The sequence below is a fragment of the Cnephaeus nilssonii genome, assembly GCF_951640355.1.
Source record: "Cnephaeus nilssonii genome assembly, chromosome: 4".
In the NCBI taxonomy this organism is placed as follows: domain Eukaryota; kingdom Metazoa; phylum Chordata; class Mammalia; order Chiroptera; family Vespertilionidae; genus Cnephaeus; species Cnephaeus nilssonii.
The window spans coordinates 99,520,031-99,539,191 of record NC_137075.1 but is presented as its reverse complement, the minus strand read 5'-3'; the positions used below and the strand labels follow the sequence as shown (position 1 = coordinate 99,539,191).

Sequence of the window (19,161 nt, the reverse complement as noted above, 5' to 3'; positions counted from 1 at the left end):
GGGCAAAGGAACTTGGCCGGAATCACAGGTGTCTGATCATTTAGAAAGCTGTTATAAAGTTTGTGACTTATTAAGCACTTTTATTTCAGTAATACTTTAAAAAACGAGAACAGCTCAGTTAAGGCTGTTTAATTCCACTAAAATCCTCTGGCAATTGGTATGTGCCTCCATGTAGTGAAATTATCTTTAGCATGATCCAAAGTAGGTCAGTTTTTCAGAAAAAAGAGAAAGTGTTTACTTAGGGAAAAATGAAAGACTGGTTATTGGCAGAAACAGTATTACTTCAATGATTAGACTATTGCTTGAAGAGAGCATCTTGTTTTCGTGTTTGTGGCTAATATCTCGGTGCTTTCATAAAGATGGCTTCGTGTGTGTGTGTGTGTGTGTGTGTGTGTGTGTGTGTGTGCGCGCGCGCATGTGTGTTTAAAAATTCTTGTTGGTTTTGTTCTAAACCAGATACCGGAGGCTCTGGGGTATGTCCGCCAGGCTCTTCAGCTTCAAGGCGATGATGTCAACTCCCTGCACCTGCTCGCCCTCCTGCTGTCGGCACAGAAGCATTCCCACGACGCGCTGAGCATCGTGGACATGGCCCTGAGCGAGTACCCGGAGAACTTTCTGTGAGTGGCCCTGGGCTTGCGTTTTCCTCACGCAAAAGCTATTACGTTTACTTCTTCCAGCTTCCTTCTCTGTAATCTGACTTCTTCGTGGACATCCTGAGAGTAAATAGTACAAAACTCCTTTTACTCTTTCCCCCATGATATTTAGAAACACATATACTGTTGACCCTTAACACAAGGGCTAGGGGTGCCGACCCCCGCACGGTGGAGGATCTGGGGAGAGCTTCTAACGCCCCAGAAGCTTGACTGCCTACTGCTGATGGAAGCCTTACCACTACACATACACAGTGGGTTAACACATTTTGTATGTTACATATATCCTATATACTTCACTCTATAATAAAGTAAGCTACAGAAAAGAGAATGTTATTAAGAAAATCATAGGAAAGAGGAAATACATTTACAGGATTTATTGAAAAAAATCCACATGTAAGTGGACCCACGCAGTTCAAATCCGTATTGCTCTAGGATAGTGGTCGGCAAACTCATTAGTCAACAGAGCCAAATATCAACAGTACAACGATTGAAATTTCTTTTGAGAGCCAAATTTTTTAAACTTAAACTTCTTCTAACGCCACTTCTTCAAAATAGACTCGCCCAGGCCGTGGTATTTTGTGGAAGAGCCACACTCAAGGGGCCAAAGAGCCGCATGCGGCTCGTGAGCTGCAGTTTGCCGACCATGGGTCTAGGGTCCACAGCAGTCTGTTAGGTCACCCTTAGTAAGTTAAAATACGTGATATGTTTTTCCATCGTGTACCCTTGGGCACAGGAGAGGATGTTAGATGGGCTGTGGATGAACGTTTTTATTTTACTAGTTATGCAATCCTCAATGTACATTAGAAAAATATAACTGCATATCAAAGTGTGATTTCAGGGAAATGGTCGCTCGGAGGGAGGCTAAGAAATTTTTGTCATGAGTTGCTTTAAAGTCACTTTCAATAAAAATGTTAAGCAAATACCGATAGGCAGCCCTGGGTATGGCAAACATGGTATTGGACGAACCGCAGTGACTGGAACGCGGGAACTGCAGCGTCAGGGCTCGTCTGTCCTGCGTTAACTCCAGGGTCTCCCTTCCCAGGTGTCAGATGCTTGTTATATGTCAGCAACTTCAAACAAGATGCCTTGGTTTTATTCGCTAGGAAACTGAATTCCTCAAATCGGTCAATATTTGTACATCACCTAAGAACTGTCGTTCTAGACTGCTAGACTCTTGAATTGTCTGCTTATTGTCACGTCTCCGTGGAATCCCCGAACCCAGGCTTGTCGCCGAGGCTTTGCTGAGCAGGACTTTGTCTTTGGCTCCTCGGCTCCTACTTTTTCCTCAGGGGAGTAGCTTAGTAACAGGTGCACAGTGGCCAGAGACAGTCAACAGCCCTGCGCCTGGCAGGTTCTAGCTGTCTCAGGGGCAGGGGCAGTAATGGGGCAGGGGGGGGGGGCTTGGGGCGGGGGGGGGGGCGGGAAGGAATGGAGCTGGTGGCCGGGCTGGCTCTCCCCACTTTCAGAAATAAGTGCAGCCAAGGCCGGTTTGGCTCAGTGGATAGAGCGTCAACCTGCGGACTAAAAGGTCCCTGGTTCGATTCCAGTCAAGGGCACCTCGTTGGTTGCGGGCACATCCCCAGTGGGGGGTGTGCAGGAGGCAGCTGGTCGATGTTTCTCTCTCATCAATGTTTCAACCTCTCTATCTCTCTCCCTTCCTCTCTGTAAAAAATCAATAAAATATGTTTTTTTAAAAAAAAGAAAGAAAGAAAGAAGTGCAGGCCCATATTTTAAGTGGATCGCCTTTGGCTTGATTTCTCTGCCTCATCACCTCACTGTGTTTTAATCAGAGTTTCAGCAGCTCCCCTCGGAACACCGGTGCACATATTTCCATTACAAACATTTCTTTGTCTCCAAGTGAAAAGAGCACTTCTCTTCTCCCCATCCAGAGAGTTCTCATTATAATCCAGGCAACCTCCAACTGGAGATTTCTTTTGTAGGTTCAGCTATTTATGCAGAGCGAACTAAAGGGCTTTGCTGCAGTGTTTGCTGCTGGCACATCTCAGGCTTGTTCTTTTGCATACCGAATATATTTCGGATTTTAGCCGAAGCTGGTTAGCCCATGGAACCGTAAGTGGTGAAAGCGCTTGAAAAAGTCTCCCATCCTTTACCCGTCGGTAAAGTACAACCCAATGCAATTAAATTCCGCTTCTCTCATCCATATTTATAAAAGCCACCTTCCCGCCTCGCACCCCCAGCGCCTTCATTAGAGCTTAGACTCGCCGGCGGCTCCTGCAGAGACGCCTGGGGGACCTTCCCGGGGAGGGCTTCTTAGACCCATAGCCACCCCACACAGCAAGCAGTAAACAGTGGTGGCTAATACGGTAATGCCTCCAAGTGACAGCAGCTGACAGACAGCCTTTCAGGCGGTGTAAGGAAGAACAGCAGTAGAGATATTTGAGGAATGCAAGCCTGTTATTTTAATGTTAGGCTGTAAGCTCAAAAAAAGCAAGGCATATGTCAGCAGGTCCGAGAGCAGCCATGACTTGTTTGCTTTTTAAATATTTGTATTTCTTCCTTTGCGACGAGAGACTTCTTCCCGAGAAGACTTTATTAAAAGTTGGGCCAGATGTAGTCAGTCGATCCCATGGTTTGTTCCCAGCCTGGGTAAGACATTTCAACAGCAGCCTACCCGGGATCCTGCGGGCCCCTGTCAGGCGGTATTATCTGCGTGTTTGTCAGCCTTGTCTCCAGGCTGTGGGGCTCGGAGCGGGACTGCCCTGTGGGGTTGGGCCCCCCAGCCATGCCTCCCACAGGCTGAGCCGTAGTGGACGTGTGCTCAGCACCTGCTGGATGGAGGTGAACCCCTTCCCACTGTTCAGCTGTTGAACGGAAAGCAACTTAGCCAGCCTCTTAGCCTGAGATAACAGAACTTGCTGGTCCCTGTTAAGCTTACCCAAGGTACTTAAACCTCTATCATGTCCAGTGGCAGTGAGGATGCACACCAGAGAGGCCAGAACGCCCAGGGCCTGTAGGTATTGCAATCAATGTCTTCCTTCATTGTAATCATTGCATGGTAGTCACTCAATAATTCGTAGGAATTCCTCTTTCTATTACTGATACAGTGTTTTCAAATATGATATTTTAGAATCTTTTAAAATTGATATTAAATATTAAGTAGAAGCAAAAAGACTACTTAGTAAATATATTTAAAACAATACAACTGATATATGTGTGTATACCCCTTCTTCATTTAAGAAAAAGAACATTAATATTGCCTTTTAATTTCCTGTGTACCCCTCTATCCTAGCCTTACCTCTCACCTCACAGGTTAACCACTGTTCTGAATTCTACGCTGAGAACTGTCTTGTGGTTCTATGCCATATATGTTTTACTCCTAAGTAATGGAAATTTCTAATTTTGCATGTTTAAAAAAATTGTAATGGAATCATACTGAATATATCCTTATAGTACTTGCTTTTATTGCTTCACATTATGTCCCTGAGGTTCATCCATATTGCACACAGCAGCAATTTATTCATTTATCATATGAATAGCACCTATTGTATGAGCTTACCAAGATTTGTCTTTCTAGCCTACTGTAAGTGGTGTGTGGGTTGTTTTCAGCTGTTATGAACAATGCTGCTGTAAACATTCTCGCACAGGCTCCCTGTGCACATGTGCAAGCATTTCTTTAGCTGTACACCCACCTTGGAGTGAAATTGTTGGGCTATGTGTATCTTCAATTTCACCAAATCATTCCAAACTGTTTTCTAAAGCGGTTGTGTCATTGTACACTCCCACCGGCAGTGCCTGGGGCCCCATGTGGCTTCTTACAGCAATACTGGATGTTGTCAGACTTATTTTTGGAAATGTGGTTGTTGGTTAATGGTATCACGGTGTGAGTTTAAGTTGCCTGTCCTTCATTATTAATGAAATTGAACACCTTTCTGTTTGTTTATTGGTCATTTCGCTTCTCTCTTTTGTGAAGCACAAGTAGAAGCCTTTTTCTGATTGGGTTGTCTTTTTTCATACTAATTTGTAAGATTTCTTTATATATTATGATTACAAGTGCTTTCATTGGTTATATGTGCTGCAAAAATCTTCCAAGCTGTGCCTTGTCTTTGCTTTCTCTTACTGATGTCTTTTGATGAACAGAAGTTACTGATTTTAAAGTAGTTGAATCTATCAGTCATATCCAAGGATAGTACTCCTGTGACTAGTTAAAACCTTGGCCTCCTCCAGGACCATGAAGGTAGTCTCCTAAGTTATCTTCTGAGAGCTCCCTCGTTATCTTTCACACTTAAAGCTGGGAGTTCATCTGGAATTGGTTGTTTTATGTATGTACTAGAGGCCTGGTGCATGAAATTTGTGCACTCGGGGGTAGGGGTCCCTCAGCCCAGATTGCGAGAGGGCACAGGCCAGGCTGAGGGACCCCACTGGTGCACCATCGGGGCCAGGGAGGGATGCGGGAGGTTGACCAGCCAGGGAGGGACCGTGGGAGGGCTCCAGGGCGTGTCCGGCCCATCTCACTCAGTCCCAATCTGCTGGACCCCAGTGGTAAGCTAACCTATCGGTCAGAGCGTCTGCCCCCTGGTGGTCAGTGCACATTATAGTGAGCAGTTGAGCAGCCTTAGCATATTATTAGCATATTATGCTTTGATTGGTTGAATGGCCAACCAGACGACCGAACACTTGTCATATTAGGCTTTTATTATATAGGATGATGTGAGGGATCTGATGTAATTTTTCCCATATGGATCCCCAATTCTCCCAGCATCCTATATTGAAAAGGTTCCCTTCCCTGGTGCTCCACAATGCCACCTTTGTCTTACGTGTTCATTAGTCGTCGTGCCCTTCTCTGTGTGATGACCAGTCTTTCATCATTACTTTATTTTACATGACGTAGGTCCATCCTGTATCTTGCTATCCTCAGGCCTTTGAGTTTGTCAAGTAACACACAAAAATTTTTGTTGAGAGTGTTTTATTGGAATTATTTTAAATCTAATAGCTCACACTGGGGAGAGTTATTTATGACATTGGGTCTTCTAATCCATGGTCATTAAAGCTCTAATTATGTAGGCCTTTTAAAAATGCTTTTTAAATGAAGTTTTATAATTTTCTTCATAAAGATTTTGCTCAATTTTTAATTAGATTTATTCCTAGCCACCTGAAAAAAGATTTCCATACTTAAACCTCTGTTTCAGAGGTTAAGGAATTTTCTTTCTCCTGGTTTGCTAAAAGTTTTTTAAATCATGAATTGATATCAAATTGTATCAAGTGTTTTTTCTATATTTTTGAGTTGGTTATATGATTTTTGCTCCTGAATCTATGAATGTTGTATTAATTGATATTTTAAAATGTTAAATTAAACTTACATTCTTGAAATAAGCCCAAGCTGGTCATGATCTATTCGCTTTTTTATGTTATCAGTTTACTACTTTTTAAAAGAATATTTACATTTACGTTCATTTGTGAAATAGCGCGTATTTTCCTTTTTCAGTATAACCTTGAAAAGTTTTGGCATCAGGTTAAAGTGCGTTGGAGTTGTTCTTTTTTGTGTTTTGACATCATTCATGTAAGATTGGAATTATTTGTTCCTAGAATAACATGTTTTGGTAAAATTCACTTGTAAAACCACCAAGGGCTGGTCTTTTTTTCTATGGAAAGACTTCTGATGCTTTTTAAAAATGATTATGAGATGTTCAGGTTTTCTACTTATTTTATTAAGCTATGTATAATGCATAATACATATTTTAAGGATTTGTCCATTTCATATCAATTTTCAATTTTATTGGCATAAAGTTGCTCGTGATGTTTTTGTTTATTTATTGCACACAGCATCTGTGGTTAAGTCTTTTTAGTTCTGATATTGTTTAATGCATCTTCTTTTTCCCCCTGAACAGTCTTGCCAGAAATTTGTTGGTTACATTAATCTTTTCAAAGAACCAGAAGCTTTTTTATCTTCTCAACTCTGTTTGCTTTCTCTTTTATGAATTTCTCTTCCTATTTTTATTTTTTTCTTCCATTTTCTCTGAGTTTGTTCTTTTATTTGGTTTTCCTTCTTAACCTTTTAAATTGGATGTTTAGTATATTAATTTTTTTTGCCTTATTTTCTTTTTTTAATTTTTTTATTGATTAAGGTGATTCCCCCATTACTCCCCCCATCCCCCACCCCACTCATGCCCTCACCCCCCTGGTGTCTGTGTCCATTGGTTAGGCTTATATACATGCATACAAGTCCTTTGGTTGATCTCTCCCCCTTACCCCCACCCTCCCCTGCCTTCCCTCTGAGGTTTGATGGTCTGATCGATGTTTCTCTGTCTCTGGATCTGTTTCTGTTCATCAGTTTATGTTGTTCATTATATTCCATAAATGAGTGAGATCATGTGATATTTATCTTTCTCTGACTGGCTTATTTCACTTAGCATAATGCTCTCCAGTTCCATCCATGCTGTTGCAAATGATAAGAACTCCTTCTTTTTTACCACAGCATAGTATTCCATTGTGCAGATGTACCACAGTTTTTTAATCCACTCATCTGTTGATGGGCACTTAGGCTGTTTCCAAGTCTTAGCTATTGTAAATTGTGCTGCTATGAACATAGGGGTGCATATATCCTTTCTAATTGGTGCTTCTAGTTTCTGGGGATATATTCCTAGAAGTGAGATCACTGGGTCAAATGGGAGTTCCATTTTTAGTTTTTTGAGGAAACTCCATACTGTTCTCCACAGTGGCTGCACCAGTCTGCATTCCCACCAGCAGTGCACAAGGGTTCCTTTTTCTCCGCATCCTCGCCAGCACTTGTCATTTCTTGATTTGTTGGTGATAGCCATTCTGACAGGTGTGAGATGGTACCTCATTGTCATTTTGATTTGCATCTCTTGGATGATTAGTGACTTTGAGCATGTTTTCATATGCCTTTTGGCCTTCCTTCTGTCTTCTTTCGAAAAGTATCTATTTAGGTCCTTGCGTTATTTTCTGACATAAGCATTTAAGACTAAAAATGTCCTGCTATGTACTCTATTAGCTTTAAACCACAAGTTTCAATATGTGAAATTTTTGTTACTGCTTAGTTCTAAATATATTTAAATTTCCATTATTTTTTTACTCAATTATTTTAGAACTGTGTTTTATAATTGTCAAACATATGCAGGGGTGTTTTTTTTGTTTGTTTGTTTGTTTTACTTATCTTTTGTTCATTGAATTGTGTTCAGAGACTATATATATATATATATATATATATATATATATATATATGAAATTATTTGAGACTGGTTTTATTAACTGTGCTATTCAGATCTTTATTCTTATTGATTTTTTTGTGTCTAATTAATCCAAAAATTATTGAATTGAAATCTAACACTAGGATAGCAGGTTGTCCTGTTTCACCACGTAGTTATAGCAATTTTTGCTTTATGTGGTTTAAAGCTGGGTTGTTAGGTACATATACATTAAGAATTGCTTCATCTTCCTGATAAATTCAATTCTTTATCACTATGTAATAGGTCACATAATTCATTTTGCCTCAAAGTCTATTTTGTATGACATAGTCATACATCTACATACATATATCTACATGCATGTGTGCATACACATATATATACAAACTAGAGGCCCGGTGCATGAAATTCATGCACGGGAGCGGGAGATCCCCTCAGCCCAGCCTGCACCCTCTCCAATCTGGGACCTCTTGGGGGATGTCCAACTACCAGCTTAGGCCCAATACCCTAAACCGGCAGTCGGACATCCCTCTCACAATCCTGGACTGCTGGCTCCTAATCGCTCACCTGCCTGCCTGCCTGGTCACCCCTAACTGCCTCCCCCCGCCCCCTGCTGGCCTGGTCCCCCTAACTGTCTCCCCCAACCCCCGCTGGCCTGATCACCCCTCACTGCCTCTGTGTGCTGGCCTGATCGCCCCTAACTGCCCCCCCTGCCGGCCTGGTGGCTCTAACTGTCCCCCACTGCCAGCCAGGTTGCCCCCAACTGCCCCCTCCCTCCCAGCCTGGTCACTCCTAACTGCCCCCCCCCGCTGGCCTGGTCACCCCTTACTGCGCCCCCTGCCAGCCTGGTTGCCCCCAACTGCCCCCCCTGCCAGCCTGGTTGCCCCTAACTGCCCCCTTCTTCCAGCCTGGTCACCCCCAACTGCCCCCCCTGCTGGCCTGGTCGCCCCCAGGTGCCCGCCCCCCTCTGCTGGCCTGGTTGCCCCTAACTGCCCCCACTGTCAGCCTGGTCACCCCCAACTGCCCCCCCTGCTGGCCTGGTTGCCCCCAACTTCTCCCCCCCGCCCCCCCCGCTGCTGACCTGGTCGTCCCTCATGGCCCCCCCACTGGCCTGGTCACCCCACGCAGCCTGTTCAGTCATTTGGTCGTCCCTCACTAACCCCCCTGCTGGCCTGGTTGTAGGTAGCCATCTTGTGAGGGCATAAGGGTTAATTTGCATATTACCTCTTTATTATAAAGGATGTGTGTTTATGTGTGTGTGTGTAACATCTTTTTTCATTCTCTTATATTCTTATGTTTTAGATGTTCTCTTGTGCTCATTATGTTCAGCTGGTTTTTCAAAAATCAGGCCAATGTTCTTATCTGGAATATTTAGCTCATTTCCCTTTATTGTAAATACTGATATATTTGTATTAGTGTCTGTCATCTCACTTGTGCTTTCTATTTGTGCTGCCTTTTTGCATTCCTTATCTTTTCCTTTCCCGCTTTCTTTTAGATCAGTTATGTTCTTATTGCATATTTTCCTTTACTGGTTTGGAAAAGAAAGATGCTGTTTTGGTGGTTGTTTGATGATTAACCTAGAGATTTTATTTAGCGAGGGCTGGCTAGCTTTCTGAGTTTGGGTCTAAAAACGGGTTTGTCTTTACTCTCAAACAGAGGTTGTGAAGCGGATATAGAATTCTAGGCTCGCCTTTTCTACAGCACAAGTGCTCAGCTCTGTTGTTGTTGGGAAGCTGAGGGTTTACTCTCCGCTCGTTTTCCTGTCCCCTGTCTTTCTCTCTGGCCTCCTTGCCGTGGTTGCTGATGCTTCATGTTTCATGACAACACTGGTAAGAGTGGGTCCTGCCTGGGATTCATCTGACTTTTTAAAACTGTGGGTTGGTATTGTTTGTATTTTTTTATCACTTCTAGAAAATTCTCAGCCACATGTCTTCAAAGATTTCTTCTCTTACAGATAGCATATGGTTGGGTCTTGCTTCTTTAATTAATTTCTGCCTTTGTCTCAAGTGTTTGCCCATTTGCATTTACTATAATTAATGATATGATTGAATTTATGTTGGTCATTTCTATATGTGTCTTGTCTTTTTCTTGTTCCTTCTATACTGCCTTCTTTTTCTGTTGAAAAAAAACACACGTATTTTTAACCCTTTAAATATTAAACACCTAAACAAATGGATGAAAAATTGATATTTGCTAATTATGTGTTAAATCTCTCTAACAACATCCTGAGGTTTCCCAAACTATAATTTAACAAAGTTCATACATTTTTATACTGAACAGTGTTAATAAATTCTGAAAGATTCACTATTTACTGTACTTGGTATAAGAGCCTCGAACTTTCTTTTGAAATACAGGTTTGTAAAAATTTTCTAACTGATTCGTACATTTTATTAGTAATTTTCCTCATTGGCCTGAGAAGGTAGAAGTCAGTGCCAGGTGCGGTCTGGAACCCTTATCTTTACAGACAGTGTGGCCGTCTGCCGCCAGGGCTTGATCAGACCCTCAAAGACTTTGTGTTTCTGCCACGGAGAGTCCTTTGTAGATGAAATATTGGGATGAGAACTGACGTTTTGTTACGTTTTGTTAGTGTAACTAATATGTGTTGTTATAAGTCAGTAAGCCCCATGCAGCTTCTAAGAGCAGCCACTGCCAGCGTTTAGTTCTTGCCCTGAAACAAATTGTGGTTGAGCAACTTTCCTCATCCTACATTTTTAATTGATTTTAATTTTACTCCTTCCTATTTAAATAGAATGCATACAGGTTCTTTTTCATGTGCTCTAAGAGCGGTCCACAAATCAATAGCACACTTGAGAAACCATCAACTGTTACCACAAAGCACAGGGAAGCAACTTCTGAGACCTCTGAAGGAGGCAAATACAAGGGGACCAAGTGTGTTTTCTGGCCCATAACTGGGCTGTATCGGGAGATGCTGAACAGATTCTCAGTGGCCTGATGGGAGGACCACACCCTCGTCTGCAGCACCCTCCTCTCTGTATGTGGTCTCTGCCCTGCACAGGTGAAAGCAGATTCTGTGCAACAAACCCATTTCTTTGTACGCCAGTGGGAACTAACTGTATGGGAAGAAGTGCACATGTGTAACATTCACTCATGTAGTGATAATGATCACTAGCATCTATACAATGCTTTGTCATAGGCAACTCTTACCAGCACTCAACACATTTTAAATAATTTAATCATTATTACAACCAGGGTAGGTAGTATCATTCCCATTTCACAGATAAGGAAACTGAGGCACAGAGAGGTTAAGTAGTCTATCTAAGATTATGTACTTAGTACGTGGTGCAATGGTGATTTGAACCCAGGCAGTCTGGCCTCCACATCTGTGCTCTTAACCGCCACTCCCATCTTCCCAGAACTCTGCACGTCTCTCTCTTCCTGGCTCCTGCCTGACTTTAGGGGAGGGAGCCATTTCTGTCTTGCAGACTGCGTGGATTCCTTCGAGTCCACGTCACATCCTCAGACTTGGGAATGTGGGGAAGTCGGCCAAGGGAGCTGAGTCAGGGACCCCTGGAGTCACACTGCCCCGTGTCAGCGACCTGGCCTTTGGGGAGACAGGGACATGGCCTTTGGGGAGTAGACTCACTTGCGGGTCACCTGCTCCCCATTTAGAAATGACCCATGGCTTTGTGGATTAGGGAGAATAGATTATTTTATTTTAGAGCCGGAGTAGATCAGATAGTTCCTGGTCACACATTTCCTCACCAGTGGCTGTTTGACACCCCCTGTGCCAAAGACGCTTGCTCGCCAGCTGCTCCCCAAACTCCAGGGCAGGTCCTCTGCCTCGGACTTACTTTCCACCCTCTGCCCCCAGCTCCGCCGGTCAGACAGCACCCAGGCACCGTCCTGCCTGCTGGTGTCCACCTGCTGCTGCTCCGTGGACGGTGCTAAATGAAAGGGCTCCCTTCATAAAGGTGCCGCCCTCGGGCCTGGGAGGAGGCCCCTGACACGGGGCGGTGTGACTCCAGGGGCCCCTGACACGGGGCGGTGTGACTCCAGGGGTGCTTTCAATCTGGGCCATTTCCAGCTCAGTGCTGGCTCTAGGACGCTAATCCGATTAGTAGCTGAAGCAGGAGCAAAAAAAAATGAGCCAAACTGGGGTTTCTTGAGGTGATTTATTTTAGCGAAATATCTCAGTTATTTATTCTAAAAATATCACCAGAAGGATGGGGGAGTAGTCCAGATTGTTGACACTTTGACTGAAATGAGAAGCAAAATGTAACTGATATGGGATCTAGCAGGAGCTCCTGCCTGTCAGAAAGAGGAGGCGGGACTAGACCAGGAGCCCTCCTCTTTGCCAGCCCTCAGAGAGGATGAACTGTCCCCCAACACCCGCCACTCAGGAGCAGCCTCTCAACCAAGGATGAGGGGCTGCTAAGTTCAGTAGAGCCAGGCGTCTGCTCCCAAGACTTTCTTTTGCTACGTAAGTGTGTGCGGTGTGGCTTTCCCCAGGAACCAGCAGATCTGGGAGCCTGGGCTGGGACAGTCACATGACAGCAAGGCCGTGGTGGAGGAAGTGCTGAGTGGCCTGCCCAGTCTTGTGGGCACATTGCACAGCGCCTCCTTCTTGAGAAAATGTGGGCCTTCGAAGTGGTCAGAGTCTAGAACTTCCTCAGGGGCTAAAACTCCCAGGCGGAAGCTTGCCAGTGCACCTCCTGGGTCAGTTGCTCGACGGGGCCTTATCCTATTTTTTAAAATGTCTTTATTGATTCCTTTTCTTTGGAGAGAGAGGAAGGGAGAGGGATAGAGAGATAGAAACATCGATGAGAGATGGACATCATTGATTGGCTGCCTCCTGCACGTCCCCTACTAGGGATCGAGCCCACAACCTTGGCATGTGCCCTGACCAGGAATCGAACCAGCGACCCCTTGGTTCCTGGGTGGACACTGAGCCATACTGGCCAGGCAAGGGCTTTATCCTAGAGAAGACACATGGATGGGAAGAGCCCTGCCCTCCCACCCTCCTGTGGTGGCTCTGCAGGCAATCCGACCAGCAGTAAGCGTGCATGTGCTTTGGGGTCTTACAAGGGGAACAGGTACTCAGATTCGATCCCTGAAAAGCCCATAGTGTAGGGGGTTGCGTTGGTCGGCCTGTGAGCTGACATCTGCTGGTAGAGTTCCTTTAGGTCTGCACACATTTCCTTTCGTTTTAGTGAAAAGGAAAGCCTTGGTTAACTGGACCTTCAAATGACTAGAATTTCATAGGCGCCTGACTTTTAGGTGAAAGAGACAGGTCGCAGAGAGCACAGGCCACAGGAGAGTATATTAAAGACCCGCGTTGATATACCCCAGGGACAGTGCAGTGCCCCCAGCCCAGACTCTGGCTCTCCTGCCGCCCGCTCACGCCTCAGAGCCATCACCTGCCCCCGTGGTCTGGTCGCTCCTCCTGGTTGGACTGTAAATTCTCTGAGGGCAAGGAACTGCATTTTATACCACGTTTAATTCCACACGGTACTTAGCACAGATCTTTACATATCGTAGGGTGTGAGCTGTTTGGCAGTGGATTAGAAAATGCCGCACGGCATCATGAGTGTCGGTAGTGTGGTGAGACCAGTTGAAGCCATTCTCCTCGTTCAGCGCCCTGAAGTCTCATGGGTTTGGGTTTGCATCGCTGTCCTCCCAGTGCCTGGCAGTGTGAACTTGGACACACACTTCACTCTCAGCCTAACGTGCAGGGTTGTTGTAAGAATCGGTGATTAAATATTTAAGGTGTCTGACAGCTGCTGCTATGTCACTTGTCCTGCAAGCAGAAGTTTTCTGGCCTGTAGCTTGTTGTTCCACAGTTGAGAGCTCTTGTCTTTTCTGGGATTGCATTTCCGTTTGGCAATAGAAAGCTCTGAGTACTTGAGGCTGGCTTCAGTGAAAGGGGTGCTATTGGGCCTGAATCTTAAAAGATGAGTAGATGCTTAAAAAGCAGAAAAGGATGGAAAGGCATTTCAGACAGAAGGAACAGCGTGTGCGGAGGCCCAGGGGCGTGAAGGAGGGTGGCAGGTGGAAGAAGCTGATGGTTGAATGAGGGACGTGCACCATGAGCTGTGGAGCCAGATCACGAAAGGTGTGTTGCGTGAGACGCTAGATTTGGGCTGTTAGTAACAGTCAGGTTGACATCTTAGCAAGTTTCTCCTGTTCCTCATTAATTTCCTGTAAGTTTTCATCAGTCTCTGAACAACAAGTGTTTAAATTGGGTTCATGAACTTTGAGCCAGGGATGGGGGGTAGGAGTGTGGACTGTTTTCCCAGGTGACTTCTTAACTATTCTTAGAGAAACATCTCACTTGATTCACGGTCAGACTCGGGTGACGGGCAGCAGGCGGTCTCTGGCCGTCACTCTCCACTGTCCCCACTAAAGGTGCCACGTACTGAGATGCCGTCCATGCTGGTTGGTCCCACGTTTTCTCATAGCTTGCTTTTTGGCCTCATGGTTTCCTTGGTAGATTGAGTGTAATGCCTTTGGACAAATTAATGCTAGTCGTCGTCGGCGTGCTCAGGTGACACGGTCAGAGGCCCCCAGCAGCCCTATCGCGTGGGAGCAGGCTCGGCGGATATGGTGATGGTCTCCTTGTCCTGTTGTTGGTGTTGTCTTTGCCTGTGAACGAGCTCGGGGCTGGGGACATGGTGATGAGGAGCAGTCTCTGAGGCAGTGCCTCTGTCTCCCGCCTTCACTTGTGCGTTCGAGGGCGTATCACAGGGGGAGGCTCCTCGGGGCGTCCTGCCCACTGTCTTGGGAACAGCCGACGGCGGCTGAGCCTTCGCTTCTCCCCACCCGTGCTTTCGGGCTCCCTGTCTCTGCCAGTCTCTCTCCTCTGCTCCTCTGCCTCTCTCCATCAGCGGGGCTCGGCAGTTCGCCTATTGTTCTTCCTGTCTGGTTCCCTTAAATCCAGCCCACACCTCTTCAACTCCACATCCTCAGTCAAGTGCATACAAGCTGTTATTTCATGTTAATTAGAAGTTCTTTTTCCAGCCAAGAACCTAGCTCGGAACTGTTCCCCAAGCTGAGGTGTGGCGATGGGCTCTGGCGTTTGGGCACCGTTAAAGGGTCCATGGGCATTGTTCTCGGAGCCACAGCGCCGTCTGTGCGGGGACACCGTCCCCACCAGCTGAGGCCCTCCCTGGGGCAGGCACCCTCCAAGCCCGGCCGAGCCCGAGGAACTCGGGTGGCTCCCAGAGAACATCGCCCCATCCTAGGCCGGTTTCCGTGGCCAGAGTTGCTCAGCAACCAGCCCGCATCCAGGCAGGTCTCGGCCTCCGGTAGGTCTCCACCAGAAGCTGACAGGTGGCCTTCGGCACCTCTCCTTCTGTGGTAACACCTCTCCCAGTTGACCCTCTTGGGTGGGAGGTTCTGGTGGAAACGTTCCACCACCTCCCGGGCTCACTGAAGACATCAGCAGGCGTCAGCATCTGGCCCCTTAAAAGCCCCTCCACACCCCCGAGTGGCTGTCAGGTGGGCCTGGAAAGGCCTCAGGGAATTTCCGCTTCCTGAGAAGGTTTTTAGCAGAAACCGAGTCCTGGTCTGCTGTCTGGGCTCACTCTTTATGCCCACCCGCTCGGAGATGAGAGACCACATCCCTCGCATCACCTGGCTGCCGTTCCATCATCCGGCTCCTGCAAACCCAGGCTTGAGGAAGCTGGCCCCCCGACTCCCCAGGAGCCCCCATGTCCCCTTGGGCATCCTGCGTTCCATTCAGAGGGAGTGTCGGTGCCAGCTCACTCCTGAGCTTGGGCAGTGACAGGACACCCTCATTCCGTCTCGGGACTACGGAGGAAAAAGACTTTCCTCCTCCAGAGGGCCTTCAGACGAGGCCGTCACGCTGTGGGGGGCTGAGGAATTCTCCTTGATGTCTAACTTAAATCACTAGAAACATATTTCTTTACATCCTGGTTTATAGAGAAAGTAGTCGGTGAGCAAAGGCTGATTTCAGGCCCATTGACCTCCGAGCACAGCTCTAGGCGCCATGGAGGTGAGGCCCGAGACAGAGAGAAGCACCAGCCACTGAGAAGGGGTTTTACAAAGATGGCATTGACATTGTTCTTAAAGGGCCAAACGCAGGGCCAGACGCACAGGCCTTTCAAGGAGAGGAGCTCCTCCCTCCCTCCTTCTCCTCCTCCTCCTCCTCCTCCTCCTCCTCCTCCTCCTCCTCCTCGACAACAACAACAACAAGCACCAGCATACTGAGTAGGGACTGTGAGAGTGTAAAAGTGGTATTAGTTGAAGACTTATTTGATGAGGTGAGGTTTTAGGTGAATTTAGGAAGAATGAGGAAATATGTGGATGAGTAGAGATTAAGATTGAGAACATGGCATATATATTCATAGAATTATGACAGAACCATAGCCTTGGGCCAGTGAACTCTATTGGCAGGAGTAAAGGGTCCATTGGAGGGATGCTCAGACCAGGATTGTGCCATAGGCCAGTGGGCAGAGTGCCTTAAAGGGCTCAGTGAGGGATTTGACTTATTATTACAGACAGTAAGGAATCACTGTAGTTTCTTGAGCTGGGAATGAGAATTATTTTTGGAGATTTTTTAAAATCCTCATCTGAGGATATTTTTCCAATGATTTTTAGAGTAGAAGGGAAGGAGGAGGGTGAGAGAGAGAGAGAGAAACATCAATATGAGAGAGAGACACACTGATTGGTTGCCTTCCGCACGTGCCCCAACCCAGGCCAGGGATCAAGCCTGCAACCAAGTTACGTGCCCTTGACTGGGAATCAAACCCGTGACCCTCGGGCCAATGCTCTAACCCAGGGGTGGGAAACCTTTTCTCTGCCAAGAGCCATTTGGATATTTATAACATCATTCATGGGTCATATACAACTATCAGCTTAAAAATTAGCCTGCTATATTTGGTCAAACATTTCATTAACTCACCCCTAATGCCTTGGCAGGGCCAGACCAAACGATTTTGAGGGCCTTGTATGGACTGAGGCCAGACGTTCCCCACCCCTGTAACCACTGAGCGAAACCAGGGCTGGAGGTCTTTATAACACAGTTTCTTAGAGCCGTGCAGGTCAAGGGGTAGGAAGACCATGAAGCGGTGCCTGGGCTCATGCTGGGGCTTTCGCAGGTCCTTGATCGTGATGAGCGCAGGACCAAGAGAGCTGATGTGTACAGAGAGACCTAATTAAATTTCTGGGTGGGAGAACTCTGAGGGTCTGAGAAAGAGAGAAGGGTCTAAGCTCAGCGCTCAGAAGGTCTGATGGAGGTGAAGCCACTGGTGATAACAAAAATAGGGAAGAGACAGCGGTTGTGGAGGGAGTTGGTGAAGTCCTCGCTGCTAAATAGCAGGCGGGGGAAGACAGAGAGGGGAGGGAGGGGTCGCCTTCCTCTCGGCACTTCAGCTCCGGCTTTTCGAAGCTCATGAGATAGATGATCTGTCCACCTTCACATGATGAGGATCACTGTGGAAGGTTAATTGCAGATATTTGCATCAACTGAGTCATATCTTCTGTGTAGTTTTGTAGATAAATCAAGATTAGCTTTCGATGAATTTTTGTAGTTTTGCAGGTAAATTGGTTTTGTTCTGAAAAAGCATGCTCTTAATGAAATCCCTGTGTCCTGAATAAAATTAGCCACTCTGATGAATTTCACCCGACCACACGCGGTCATTGCCTGCATTGGCCTCAGTGGTGAGGCTCAGACAAAGCCCCACGCTGAGCCGGGAGTTCTGGAGCCCTTTTTGGGGTGAGGCCTTTGGACACCCCATTCCTGAGTGAGTGCAGTAGCTCCTGAGTCCGAACCAGGCCACTCCCTCGGGTGTAAGCTGTGTCCTCTCCTCCCTTGTCTCCCCACCACAGACTGCTGTTCTCCAAAGTGAAGCTGGAGTCACTGTGCCGGGGCCCCGATGAGGCGCTGCTCACTTGCAAGCACATGCTGCAAATATGGAAATCCTGCTACAACCTAACGAACCCCAGGTAAGAGGCCAGCGGGGCCTGTTCTGTGTGGGGTTCCCATGGGCCCCTGCCTCTCAGCGCCCTCTGACTGGCATTGAGCAGTGGCCCTCCAGGTCCCTGATACAGCAGGTGGCACGCTCTCTCTTCAAGGGGATTTTCTCCTGGTGGCTAATGAGGCCATAGGTCATGGGTTTCTTTTGCTTTTGCTGCCACGGTGGCCACTCAGCTCAGCTCACAACTGATGACTAGCTGATGATTTATGGTTAGTCGGTTATATATTCCAGATCGGATTCTTACAGGAATATTTAAAAGACCTGCACAGACAACAGGCCACATCCTACTAAGGAGAGTAGAACTTGCTGTGGGCATGGGAAAGTGCTATTTTCAAAAAGTTAACATCATGACTCAAATAGAAATTAAGCATGTGTCAAAGATTTTATTTTCCTCATTAGCTAAAGAGGGAATCAGTAAAATGGTAAGGCTCGTTCCAAGAAGACTTTAAAAAGAGATTCGCTGAAACGAATTTGCAAATAAATGCAAAAACACTGTCCTGTGGGACAATGAAATACGTTGTTTGGGATTACCTTTTGTGCAAGGTGGAAATGGATTGTATCTGGACCAGGCGTGGTCAGGGGAGTCAGTCCTAGAGCCCCACCCCACAGAGGCAGACCATCTGGGGGCGTGCACTGTCCACCCCCGCATGTGCGGAAAGACACCCCATAACCTGCTGTGGCCATTTTCAAGCCTGGGCAGTTTTTTCTGCTGCATGTTTAGGTTACGGAGTGCACCCTGCCTGTCAAGCAAGTAATGTAACAAACAGGGATGTAATGATTCCAGTGAATTCAAACAACTGCTCCTACATTCAGGGTGTTTTTCAAGCTCGTAGCTAGATGTATGGCCAGCTCACGTTATGCTCTTAAACTCAGGAGCCTAAAAATGTACGGAAGGGTGTGGTAAATGTGTACTAAGGGTGTGGCTTGCTCAGTCTGGCCCCCCAGGAGGCCGGCCCGTGGCAGTGGCCATGGCCCGTGGCAGGAGGCCGTGGTCCCCAGCTGCTGGCCTGGGGAGAGGAAAGGTGGGTGGGCAGAGGGAGCAGCAGAGTGTAGGTGGGGCTCCAGGTGAGATTCTGTTTTACGAAAGTTTCTGTAGTTAAAAAACATGTCATGATCAGGGCCCTGCTAAGGGCGTGGGTCCTTGGGAACTGACATTAACAGACACGACCGCAGGCCCCCGGGGGTGCAGCAGGAGGGGGCGCATCCTGGAAAGCCACGCAGTCCCTTGCAGAGCTGGGGGGCAGGACTTAGACGAGAGTTCCCTTCGTAACCATAAAGCCTCCTCTTGATGAGAAGAGTGTCTTTCCTTTTGAGGGTATGTTCTGAAAATAAAGATCATTTTAATTTTTTAAAAGTTCTCCTTCTCTAATTCTTTAAGCAGAAATA

General features: G+C 46.6%; 1 protein-coding gene across 4 annotated transcripts in view; it reads left to right on the top strand.

The window, feature by feature from the left end:
- The window catches only part of TTC7B (tetratricopeptide repeat domain 7B), a 193,559-nt gene that overhangs the window by 120,361 nt on the left and 54,037 nt on the right, over positions 1-19,161 (top strand). For all 4 annotated transcript variants that reach the window (XM_079768075.1, XM_079768072.1, XM_079768073.1 and 1 more), the window contains exons 15-16: positions 457-617; positions 17,627-17,743. In XM_079768075.1, coding sequence (XP_079624201.1) covers positions 457-617; positions 17,627-17,743 — 278 coding nt within the window. The remainder of the gene's footprint in view (positions 1-456; positions 618-17,626; positions 17,744-19,161) is intronic.